The sequence below is a fragment of the Sinocyclocheilus anshuiensis genome, unplaced genomic scaffold (assembly GCF_001515605.1).
Source record: "Sinocyclocheilus anshuiensis isolate Anshui unplaced genomic scaffold, SAMN03320099.WGS_v1.1 scaffold24, whole genome shotgun sequence".
Lineage (NCBI taxonomy): Eukaryota > Metazoa > Chordata > Actinopteri > Cypriniformes > Cyprinidae > Sinocyclocheilus > Sinocyclocheilus anshuiensis.
In genome coordinates, this window is record NW_015557090.1 from 1214432 (window position 1) to 1227743 (window position 13312).

At 41.1% G+C, this 13312-nt stretch overlaps 1 protein-coding gene across 1 annotated transcript; it reads right to left on the reverse strand.

Annotated features, from left to right (window-relative positions):
* Positions 1-736: 736 nt before the first annotated feature.
* Positions 737-2127, reverse strand: LOC107677059 (uncharacterized). The gene is made up of 4 exons (XM_016471849.1): positions 1501-2127; positions 1180-1430; positions 1046-1087; positions 737-753 (listed from the first exon to the last, which is right to left on the reverse strand). The coding sequence occupies exons 1-4, from the start codon at positions 2100-2102 to the stop codon at positions 737-739; spliced, it is 912 nt and encodes a 303-aa protein (XP_016327335.1). The 5' UTR covers positions 2103-2127.
* Between the last annotated feature and the right edge of the window lie 11185 nt (positions 2128-13312).

The following is a 13312-nucleotide window of genomic DNA, read 5'->3' on the forward strand; positions in this document are numbered from 1 at the left end:
GGTCTTGCTGCTTTGTTTGCTGTGATGTGGGCGTTTACACGTGGCGCGCTTCACGTGGATGATTATAATATCTATAGCGCGCTCAACGCGTGGGCCTGGTCACATTAGATATAATGAAGAGAGACGTGAAAGACTGGACATCGCGTTGGTTTCATATGGATTACTTTATCACAGAATATTTGCTTTCGATAAGACTTGCTTAGTTTAAAAGTAGACATGTCAAGCTTTCTATAGATATATCTCTCATGTCTCTTTGTTGAGTATTTGCTGAGTTACAGTTCATTTTAATGACGCGTTTCTAAATAAAGATCACGCAGACCAAGGCGGCAGACAGCGCACCATGTTTGTTTTCTTTATTTTATAAATGCACAAAGTTTTGTTGTTATTATGTGTGTATACAAATAAAAGTAGACCATTTACAGATTTGATTGATGTATTGCTCTAATCTGTAAGATCAAAACTGAAAGTGAAATTTAAGTTCTTTTCGGTGTTATCAGGAGTTAATCCACAGAAACGTGTGGTCATGCAGACAGAAGTTGAGTAGGGGAGAGCGTGGCACAAAGTAAGACTTTTTGGTTTTGGCCAAATAATGAACAAAGTAATGGGGTTACACAAACCATATTTTTATACAAACAACATACAAGCCTCTCCTACAAATGAGCACTGTTTGTATGTTCGTCGGACCTACCGTTATTGTGCAGTATCGCCAAAAGTGCCAGAAGTAAAATGTTATTACTTACCCCGCGGGTGGGGCTAGTTGTAACAGACAGAGGGTTAGTTGTAACACTTGCTGGTAGAGTCAGATGTCCATTTATTAATCTATTAAAACAATACTCTTGAGTGTAGACAAATTGATTTATTTGCAACATTAGCAAACTGTTTCAATAAAAAAAAAAATGTTTATTACCATAGTAGATAAATAAATTAAAAACGTGTCACTCTTAAAAACAGACCTGTATATAGGCCTAGGTTTCAACCTAATGAACCGATAGGCTAACATTTCAAAATCATTTAACTTTTATTTTCACATTTAAACATTTGATACTGTTTGACATCTTTTCACTCTGTTTCTGTAGGTATGTATAAACTTTTCAGTGTTCAGTGTTATTAAACAAATTATAAATCTAACAAATGAACAAATTGTTAATCTCACAGTAAGTGGAAACATTTTCAACATACCACTGGTGCCCTGGTGGAGAGCGGAGGACCCCTGGGGGAGAGCGGACTGGTGAAGAACGGAGGAGCCCTGGTGGAGAGCGGAGTAGCCCTGGTGGAGAGCGGAGGAGCCCTGGTGGAGAGCGGAGGAGTCCTGGTGGAGTGTGGCAGAACCTGCAGAGGATGTAGTTGGCTCTGGTCTGTCGGTTGCATATGCAGGAGCAAAGTCATTTTCTCCAAACACATCAGGGCTGTAGGGCCAGATGCCAGTGCACCTAAATAGATAGACAGATAATTTATTCATCCTGAAGTACATTAAGGATTTTTTTTCTAATGGATAGGTACCTGAAACCTGACATGATGTTCTCAGGCGTTGCTGAATGTTGCAACGCTTTTGCAACAATCCCAGGGAGGTCGTATATTGTGGCGTTCTGGCCAGGGTGAGCTTTCATCCAGTGGTCCAGGTGCGTGTTGACCCTCCCTTTGAAAGAGCGAAAAACTGTTCTGTCCAGGGGACAGAGCTTATGAGTGCAGTGTGGCGGAAAAGTAAGTAGAACGATGCCCCGTTCCCTACAGAAATCCATGGCTGGGACAGACAGGTGGGACACGTGATTGTCCAGTAAGAGAAGTACGTTGGAGTCCAGTGAGGGCTTCGTATGGTTGGCAAAGTGGAGGAGGAACTGCAAAAATTCCTCTGCCTGTATCCAACCAGACCCATTTGCTGCTCCAGCTGATGCAGGTGGCCCTTCATGGATGAAGTGAGAGTAAAATCGTTTGCGGGGAAAAACAAAAAATGGAGGGATCGAATTCCCCAGGGCATTAATGGCCACTGCAACGGTCACTAGCTTACCCCTTTCTCCAGAGGTCATTGCTCCAATCTGGCGTATTCCTTTTGTGGCTATTATCTTCTCTGGGGCCTGCACTGTGTTCACACCAGTTTCATCCATGTTCCATATATCATTTGGGGTAAAATTGTGCTGGTCTCTCAACCGAGGTTGTTGAGACTATCCTCCATCCAGAGCTCCCTCTATGAGAAAACTGTACTTCTTGGTGCGGAGACCGCCACCTCGACCCAGCTAACTGCCCGGTTGGTACAGTTCTGGAGTTCCTGCAGGCCTGTTTATCCGCAGGGTTGACCCACTCCACCCTAGATGTCTTCGTGGCGGCCACTGCGGCCTACCACGCCCCTCTCGGTGGCCATTCAGTGGGAAGACACCTTCTTCTTACACGTATCCTCCGCGGTGCGCTGAGGCTGAGGCCTCCGGCCAGAGAAGCTTATGCTAAGTGGTGGATCAGGATGCTATTCCATAGCCTTGAGCCCTCTGATCTCCTCTTTCCTTCGGGGGTTAAGGCTCACTCCTCCAGAATTTGGCCTTCGTGATGGCAGACCCCGCCTACTGTAACCATTCCTGGCTCCCTTTTCTCTCGCCTCAGTTGTGCTCTTCCACATTAGGCAGGGATTTGCAAGTCTGGCAGTGTGGGCATTCTCGTTCCCGTAGCGTTTTGACGCAGCTCGAGTTCCTGAAGGGGAACGTGTCCAGGTTACGCATGTAACCATTGTTCCCTGAAGGGAACGAGACGCTACGTCTCAGGGCCATACTTCTGGCAGCGCTTGCTTCAATCCTAGAAGCTGACGTCGGTTTCACCGCTTCCTGGTCGCTACGTCACCCCGCCCGTGACTTCTCGCCCATCCATTGGACTGATTACACATGTGATTCAGAGCGTGGTCACGCTGGAGGCATTCCCGGAGCGTTTTGACGCAGCGTCTCGTTCCCTTCGGGGAACCATGGTTACATGCGTAACCTGGAGACGTTTTTTTTATTCATTTGCTTAAATTAGGACTATATTATTCAATTATTTGTTACATTTTTATCTAAATAATTTAGCATTTTTTAAAACGTTTAAAAGTAAAATTTTATATGACAAATATGATGATTTATTATGTATACATTTATGATTAATATAAATGATAAATTAGTAATTAGGAAAAACTAACATTAATTAAAAAAACTAACATTAATTATAATCTATTAATTCATATGTCTAATAATGTCTACGAATATAATAATTATGTCTACCAAGCTCTGATAATGTATGGAATATTATATTAACAGACTATCCAAATTTTTATAAAACAATAGGCCGATACCTTTAGAAGCATGGATGTGTCTGTTACTTTAAAGGTATGATTCACCCAAAAATGAAAATTCTCTCACAATTTAATCAGGTTGTTCTAAACCTGCATAAAGTTCTTTCTTCTGTTGAACACAAAAGAAGATAGACTACTTTGAAGAATGTGGGTAACTAAACAGCTGCTGGTCCCCAGTAACTTCCATAGTAGGGAAAAAAATATACTATCGGAGTCATTGGGGACCAGAAACTGTTTGGTTACCCACATTCTTCAAAGTATCTTCTTTTATGTTCAACAGAAGAAAGAAATTATTACAGGTTTGGAACAAACTGTGGGTGTGTAAACGATGACATTTTTGGGTGAACTATCCCTTTAAGTCAGTCCACTGTGAGAAACTGAAATGCCTCTCTGCAAACTGCGCGTTCATCATTAGTTACTGGACAGACCCACTGATAACTTTCCCATTCAGCCCTACATCTGGAGAGCCTCTTGTGCTCAAAGGGCAGACCGGGCGGACATGAGCCACGCAGGTTTACCTGCCTTAACGGAACACATTCAGGAAGCTCTGTCACTATGGAAACAAAGACGCCAAAATGCAATCACGCGCAAATGATCTTCTCTAATACTTCTTATGAAATTTGTTTAATTATAAGTGCTATTAGTATTATCCACCCTGCAAAATCCTTGGCCTTTGTAAAATACGGGACACCCTACTGGTGTAGCTGTATTTTGTGACTTTTGATGAGGTCCACACTGATTCCTTTGCTCCAATTACACAGTTGTCATTAGCGGAAAAATCCCTCTTTATGAATGCGTTGGTTGGTTATTTTCCCCGCTCTAGCTAGTGACAGTCAATGATTTTATCAGCTGTGGTAGACTTGTGTATTCCGTACTCATAATAGTGGCTGTAGTCAACTACCAATAGTATGGATTCTCCAGTTGGAAGAGGACCTAATATGTCAGTGGCTAGATCCTGCCAGGGAGTTTCGGGTAACTGTGTCATTTTCAGTGGCTTTGGTTTTTCAGGTTTCATCACTAATTGGCATCCGTGACACCATCTGACATGCCTCTCTGCATCCTTATCCATGGCAGGCCAACACACATTACTTCTGAGGTTCTATACCCAAATGTCCTTTGTTAGCTAGATTTAAAGCTCTCGCTCTAAGTGACTGTGGTAACACAATGCGTGTTCCCCTCAAAACTAACTGTCCAATCATATTCAATTAATTGGCAATGGGGGCATACGAATTGCATTCATCAAAACAACCAGTCTGTATGGCCTGTCTGACTTTCCTTAATTCATCACCTGCTGCCGATGCTTCCTCCACAGTTCTTGTTGTAAGTGCCTTTGGAGTAGCGTTCACAGCCACAAATTTCACATATTCTTCAGCTTCATGCTTATGTGTCTGTTGTCCCTTCTTTCCACAGACAAGACGTGAAAGAGCGTCTGCTATGTTTTGCTTGCCTGGAATGTAGACAACACGAAAGTCATCTGGTTGTAGTCTAAGCACCCACCTCTCCATGCGAGCACATGGTTTTGACCGCAGGCCATAGATAGCTTCCAGCAGTTTATGATCCATGATCAAGTCAAACTTTTGTCCGTATATGTATGGATGGAGTCTCTCGCATGCCCATACTAAGGACAGAGATCCGTCTGTGAGTATCTTTGCTCACATTCAGTTAAGCTGAGACTGACATAACATATGGGGACATTCTCTCCATTCTGTTCTTGAATCAACACAGCCCCGATGCCTACTGGACTCGCATCTGCAATAACCTTCGTCAGTGCCTTGTCAAAATAAGCAAGGGTTCCCGCTTCAGCTAGCTTCTGCTTTAAGGCTTGAAATGCTCGTCTTTGCTTGGGACCAAACTTGAATGGGGTATCTTTCTTTGTCTGTCTCCTTAGTGGTTCAGTGACAGATGCAAATTGTGGGATGAACCGGCTGCTATATCCCACCAGTCCCAAGAAGCTTCATACTTGCATTGCATTCTCTGGTTCTCTAGAATTGATCACAGCACGAACCATTTCAGCTGTGGGGCCAATACCTTTTTCTGAGAGCAGCATTATATGAACCAGCTTATTCATATTATATTGACACTTTTCCCCATTGAGTGTCAAACCACAACTCACAAGCCTCTGTAAAACTGCATATAGTCTATGATCATGTGTCTCTTGGGAAGGAGCATGTATGATAATATCATCAGAGATATTCTCCACTCTTTCAGTTCTGGCGTGGGCTGAAGCAACTTCATGTTGATACTGCTCGCTGGCCAACGACACTCCGAAGATCAGTCTCTTGTATCGATACGTACCATTGTGTACAGCAAATGTGGCGATACCTCTAGACTGTGGCGTAAACTCTAGTTGGTGGTAACCCCACTTAAGGTCAACCTAACTGAAAACCAAGGAGCCATTCATGATTTGACGGAGCTCGTCTACAATTGGAATTGGGTATTGGCCCCGAATTATAGCTCTATTTGCCTGCCTCATATCCAAACATAGTCTAATATCGTTGTCAGGCTTAGGAACGATCACTTTACCCATGGGGTGGCGCCAGTGACTGGTTCAATGATGTCCAGCTCTAGAAGCTACTGGTCAGGATAATTCAGGAAAAGACTAGAGATTCAGTTGCAAGTGTTCAAAGGTTTATTTTCTGAAGACCAAACCAGTCACAGCATAAAAGACAACAGGAAATGTGAGGGTGCAGAATATTCCTCAGCAGCGCAGGGACTACAATAGGCAGAATGACCGAGAACCGGACAACAGTCACAGGAACAACGGCCTCCACAGAGAAAGCAAGAGTGCCTCACAGTAACAGGTGGCTGGTTCCACAATAGTCCGGCGGTCACTCCACAGGAAGCATCCAACAACGCACTGAGTTGAGTGCAGCAAACGGGAGACAGGAGAACACTGAACAGAGAACAAGAGTGAGCAAACAACGATCTGACAGGGAATGAACAACAAACAACTCAATATAAAGGGTGCAGCTGATCATCACCAGCTGACCCTGATCGCTAATCAGCGATCATGAGTTGCCCAGCAACACATGTGACAGCAAAACACGCACACAGACACACACAAAACAAAGGAGGAATCCACAGACCTGCGAACCGTGACACAACTGAATTTTATGTTCTACTGCTTCTCTCAAATGGAATGGAATTTGGTGTATCGGTTGAGCTACTGGAGTCACAGTATCATCAATGTGTAAGATAATCTTTTTTGTGTTGAGCTTTCCAACTCCTTTTAAACAGAACTGGGTACTGTTCCCGAATTCGGCTTGCCACATCACTGATGGTAGCTATGTTAACCCCAATTTTCAGTGTTCCTAGTTTAGTGACCGTCTCTTTGCCCAATAGTGGCTCTCCCTTTTCCCTGATTACTATGAATTCGGCCTGGGTGCTGAGTTTTCTGCATTTTATCTCACATATGAAAGATCCTTTTATAGGCAGGGGCTCTTTAAAGGCATACGCATATAACCTTTTATCAGATTTGTATGAGTGGCATGCCATTTTTTTTGCTTTTTAATGTATCCCATGCCGCTTCGTCTATGACATTGCTTGTGGCCCCAGAATCAATCAACATGTCCAGGTCAACTCCACCAACAGCAAATCTGTTTGGGTCTTTCACCATGAATGCGTATTGATCATCATCAGTTCTACCAATCTCTCCACCAATATATTTAGCTGTCTGTTTAGTCACATTTTTGGTTTTACACATTTTGGCAAAGTGGTTAGTACTTTTGCACTTTCTGCATTCTTGGCCCCTTGCTGGACAAGTTGCGTCTCTGCAAAATGATCCAGTCGCCTGCAACTGTAACACTGTCTCTCTTTTTTTTCTCCTGTTTGTTTTGGGTTTGTCTTTTGATATTTTCCTCTTTTTTTACAACTCTATGTACCGTTTCTTTTCCATTGGTTGACTGATATGCATGGCAGACATTTGTAACTCCACACGTTCACATTGCATGGCAATTTCAAGTGTTAGTTCCGTTCCTTCCTCTAACAATTTTCTCTTGATGTAATACGAACTGCATTTACTTAAGAGGGCATCACGCAGCTGATTATCTCTGTCAACACCGAAATCACAGTCTTTAGCAGCTTGTCATAGTCGCGTGACAAATTGTTGCACAGTCTCACCATGACTTTGTGTGATTTGGTAGAAGGACTGTCTTGCCAATGCGGTGTTTACTCTGGGAACAAAGTAAGCATTCAGAGCTGCCACCGCTGTGTTGTAATCGGTTGCGGTCCCTGTGTCTTCCAGCGTTGAGAATATATCCTGCACATCCGTGCCCACGTGATGAAGTAGTAGTGCCCTTCTCCGTTGTTTGGTGACAATTGCATTTTCTTCCAACAGCAACCCTTTTCCATCTGCAAACAATTCAAACGCCGACAACCATCACGTCCATCGCGGTCCCAAAGTTGTGGGTTCACTGTAGCAGTTGAATTTCGATACTGATGTGGTAGAGTCCATCTTCCGAGTTTATAACTCATGATCAGATTTAACTTGCTTATGATCTAGTAACTGTCCTCGTCGCCATTGTTATGTCTTTGCTTAACCTAGCTAAAGACTCTGAATTAAATCAGACACGAGACAAGACGTTCTTGAACTCCACTCTACACTTTACTCCTCGCTCTCTATACGTAATGACGTCACACGCATTACACTTGATACACGACAGCTAGAATTTCTCTTAATTTATTTTTTTTAACCAATTGCATTTTTAGTTGTATTTTTTTATTGTGGTATTGTAATTTCAGGAGTGAAAAAAAAATGCGGACATAACGGAAATGCGGGACACTGATTATGTCTTGCAGGATGCAGGTCAAAGCTCCCAATTTGGGGACTGTCCAGAAAAATACAGGACAGGTGCTCGCCCTAAGCGGGAGAACGGCGACACACAACTCCTAAACTTAGCAGTTCTGCTGGCCATACTGTCTAAAACACAGAGTGTGACAATTCACACAAATACAAATTCATGCGGATTCCTGAAGACAAAGAAGCTAGGGATTTTGTGATGTAGGTTCCCTATTATGGTCTTGCTGATGGCTTGTGCTACATCACCTGACCTCACGTTCAGCCAATCAAGATTGCAGTGTTTGCATACATGCTTCAGGCACCAGTGGCCCGTAGCACGAAGCGAGATGAACAAACTCAGAGTAAGTTGCAGAGTAAGTTTTGAGTTGACAAAACCTGACAAACCCAACCAGCTGGATCAGCTGTTGCACAACGCTCGGTATAAAGGTTCTCTGTCAACTCAGGTTTGATCCAGAGTTTGTGAGGCGCATGCACCTGAAAGTGTGACACATGCGGCAAACAGCCAATCACACGTAACATGGAAAGCACTGAACCTTGTATTTATATGTATATAGTTATAGTCTATTAACCCTCTAAGCGCCAAAGTCGCAAAATTGCGACAAGACGTCAAACTTAATAAAATAGGCTGTAGATCCTAATATGGTGTAATATCTCATTTGTATTCCCTACCACTAGATAGCAGACATGTATCTTGATGTCAAAATCCAGCATTTTTTCCAAAAAAACCTTGGCGCCTAAAGGGTTAATTTAATGATAAGGTTAATATTATTTGTTAACGCACACGTCAGAGTTTGAACCTTGTTTTGTGTTTTTCTGTTCTCCTGCCTTGTTTCAGTCTCTTGACCTAGTTTTCCTTAGGTCCCTTGATTAGTTAATTCTGTTCACCTGTGTCCAGTTCATTATGTCATTAGTCCCTCATTTGCGTTTGTATTAAGTCTCCCCATTCTGTTCCTTCAGTGGCCGGTTATTAGGTGTGTTTGATATTACCCTGTGTGTGTGAGAACTTCTTCATCTTGTGGATTATCTATTAAAAGGATTTATTTCTATTATACTCACTGTGCCTTCATCATCCTTGCAGCAATTGGTGTGACAGCATATAATTAATTATATTAATATATTATATGAATTATACATAATTATAATCTATAAAATACAAATATAATAAACAACTAGCAGCAAAAGATTTGTCTCTAAAATTTTATCACTATAAACTGAGATAAAGGGGGGTGGCTTTATTGCGTCAGATATATGTTACTTTGCTCAGAGCTGATTGGTCCAGCTTTGTTTTGCGATCTCTAACTCAGAATAAAACCTGCTCGGGAGCAGGGTAGCCGTGTAGCATAAGTTACCATTGTGAGGAAACCCACTCAAAACCAACCCACCTTCTTGAGCCCGAAAACTCAGTTTGCTCAAACTAAATGCGAACTTAACTGGGTAAAAACTGAAACTAGCTTTGTGCTACAGGCCACTGAGGCCCGTTTCAGAAAGGAGGTTAAGTGAAAACTTGAGTATGTTAACCCTGAAATGAGCGTATGTCAAACCTGAGAAACCCCAGTTACCATGGTAACGTACTCTTCGAACCTAACCTGGTCGGGAGCAGATTTTCTTCGTTAAACCCAGAGTTTCTTTCAGTCTCCTACCCCTTTTTAAAGTGTAAGCAATGTTTAAATACCTCATTAATTAATTCGCGCTGCAAAAAATGTCTTTTCTTAGTGAGTATTTTGGAATCTAAATTAAGTGCATTTTACATAAAACACGAAAAATAATCATAATGCAGATGGAAGCAAGTTTATTTTTTCTTACCCCATTGACAGATAATTTGCATGATAAGAAAAAATACACTTAAAAGACTAAAGTCCTTATGAAATTTTTCTTATGTAGAAAATGCATCTTGATTTAAGAATATTTTGACTGGAAACAAAAAGACAAAAATACTAAGTGAGAAAAGCATTTTTTGCATTCATTTATGGCACATATTTGCATCATGTAGACTCTCTGAAAGTGACAAAAACGGCATGTCCTATTATACAGAATCCTGTAGATGAGGAGGCTGCATTAATTTGTAGGGAGTTACATTTACATCGGGAGAGGATTATTTATTTATTTATTACATTTTTTTGCCATTGTGACGAATCCTGTCCCTGAACTTCCATCTGCTTGCCACCAGAGGTCGCCCTCCCATTATAGTGACTCTCAAACCACACAGACTGTTACACATCACCCTGGACTACATTTCCCATGCTCCATTGCACTAATCACAAGCTCACCTGAAACCAATCACACACAGCTGCTACCAATAACACACACTATATAAATCAGTCTCACACCACCATTCAACGCCGAGTATTGTTCTGCGTTTAACACTCTCCTAGTGATAGCTGCTTTACGGAGCCATTCTGAGTTTTCTGAGTGAAAGTCTAGTTTATTCCTGTTTATTCTTGTTTATTGCCTTAGCCATTCGTGTTTGTATGATCTCTGCCTGCCCTGAAGCTTGTCTTGGATTACCCCTCTCGCTCTGTTCGGATTGACCATCGCCTGAGTTTTGGATTACTCTTCAGTCTTGCCCTCTATATACCTGTCTGCCATTGTCCGACTCTTGCCTGTGTTGACCATGTCTTTAAATAAAGCCTTGCAGATGGATCCGCATGTCTCTCGTCTCGTTCGCCCCGTAACAGCCATATCCACATGCATATTTATTTGAGCGGTACCATTTATAAATGGTAGTATTCTATATAACATCAGCGCTGCAGAGCACATTAGTAAGGTTGCTGTATGCAAAGTGGCGAGGAAAGTGTGCCTCACTCTCACGCTCTTTTTATATTTGTGTAGTTTCTTTGGCACAAACCCATCGAAAATTAAGCTGATTAATGTATGGAATGGAAGGATGCCAGATGGAAGGGTAGTTCAAGATATATGCCTTAACCACCACCACAGCTGTTAAATTTATTTGGTCATCTTTATTTCCTACAAATACAATAGCAAAAGCTATTATTTTCCTGTTGGAGTTTAATATTCTTCCAATACTTGGTATCGTGGCCATCCCCTCTTCATTATTTTGAGAGCCTTCTTGCTGTTGGCTGAGTAGAAGTCAAATGTTAATTTCATTACTCTAATTAAGAAATGCAACAGTTTGAACTAGAAAACATGAATTTATGTGAAAAGAGCATGTGGAAAAAGCTGCTGCACAGTGAAATAGACACTGAATGATATTTATTTAATCTGTCAAATATTTGTAAAGTCATGTAGCCTACACCCATGAACCTTTTATGCTTAAAGCTTTACCTGATTGAATTGGTTTTTTACTTCATGTTTAGCTGTTCTTTCTTTTTCTTTTGCCTGGGGGATACCATGAAAATTACTATTAGTTCAATAACTTACTGTTCTGCCAGTTTTTACCTTTGATTTTATAACAGTGATTAAGAATTAAAGTTACGCATTGACTCGTAAGTATGCGGACGTCTTTTTGTCGGGTGCTGTTGCCATGGTGAATAGTAATTTCGGAGCTCCATTGATAATGGCTTTTCATAGTCGTGGTGCACGCACTTAACTCAGTCAACCTACTCAGAGTTGATTTGAACTAACTCAGTTCAGCTGCTCTGAACCAGAAAACTCAGTTTCCCATCTCAGGATAAGTCAATTCAGAGTTCAAGTTTTAACTCTAAGTTGGTTGAATCTCTTAGATTACTGAAACAGGCCCCTGCTCATCTGCTTTTCATAGCATCAATGCCATGATGCAGCATTGAGTTCCATTAGAAGGGGAGCCTGCACTGTAAAAACAAAACTTCCAGGAATTTACAGGATTAAAGAGTATTATTTTACAATAAATTACTGTAGTCAGAAATTCACTGTGAAATTAATGCATGCTGGGTCATTTTCTTACAAATTACTGCGAATGAACAGCAGATTGAACCTACTCAGAGTTGATTGAACTAACTCCGTTCAGTTGTTCTGAACCAGAAAACTCAGTTTCCCATCTCAGGATAAGTCAATTCAGAGTTCAAGTTTTAACTCTAAGTTGGTTGAATCTCTTAGATTACTGAAACAGGCCCCTGCTCATCTGCTTTTCATAGCATCAATGCCATGATGCAGCATTGAGTTCCATTAGAAGGGGAGCCTGCACTGTAAAAACAAACTGCCAGGAATTTACAGGATTAAAGAGTATTATTTTACAATAAATTACTGTAGTCAGAAATTCACTGTGAAATCAATGCATGCTGGGTCATTTTCTTACACATTACTGTGAATGAACAGCAGATTGATGCTAACATCACAGTAATTTACTGTTCTTGTTTTACTGTAAATTCTCATAATAAAGTTGTCTTTGTGCCACACTATGAGAAATTTAGTTGTTTACTGCTGTAATTGTTTTGAAGTCGCCATAATGGTGGTTAGTGATTAGCATTTGTTTGGGATCTCAGACCTTGTATATTCACACTCTGATTTCTGATCTAGTCATGTCAGAAGTGTGACAAATAAAGATACGTCTTTTTTTTAATTGATGTGACATCAATTCTCAACATACAAAACACAACAATGGTAACACTTAGATACAAGAGAAGTCCCACTGTGAAATTACTGTGAAAATAATGCAATTATTAACCTGGAATATACTGTAATTTCACTCTAAATTCTTTAACAGTGTATTGTACACTATGACTTGCTTTATTTTCACTAAAAGATTGCATATTGCTTTGCATTATCTATGTAAATATACTGAAATGATTTGCTGAAGCAGCATCTAGTAGGAAAATTCTTAATGAAAGAGAAATATCTTTGGATCCTCTGTGTGTGATGCATTTTGTGACCTCCACTAGCAACCACTAGGGGTCGCCGTAACTAGTCTGTTTGATGAACTTCAATACTGTCAGATGAATAGGGACATAGTGGCTTAGTGCAGACAAAAAAAACATAATAATTGTAACCGAAACATCTAAATTAACTGGTTTTATTTAAGTAGAACATTTACCTTCACCTTATATTTACCTTTCACTAAACCAAACTTTATACATATTTTTTTACCAACAAAACTATTGTTTATGGGTTATACCAGGTAGAGATAGCTCTTTAAGGTAACAATGACAAGTTACTGCTTTTTATAATGTGGGTAGCACTGTTGCCTCACAGAGATATAGGCCCTACAACAAGTTCCGGCTGCAGCAGGGAGGCCCTTCTCTGTGGCATTTGCATGTTCTCCCCATGTTGCTGTGGGT

What these genes read in the sequence shown, in the direction of transcription:
- LOC107677059 (XM_016471849.1), bottom strand. Translation starts at nt 2,102, where the DNA reads ATGGATGAAACTGGTGTGAACACAGTGCAGGCCCCAGAGAAGATAATA. An exon ending in AACATCATGTCAGGTTTCAG is followed by an intron (nt 1,431 to 1,500) that starts GTACCTATCCAT and finishes CTATCTATTTAG; the next exon opens with GTGCACTGGCATCTGGCCCT. An exon ending in TCTCCACCAGGGCACCAGTG is followed by an intron (nt 1,088 to 1,179) that starts GTATGTTGAAAA and finishes AACACTGAAAAG; the next exon opens with TTTATACATACCTACAGAAA.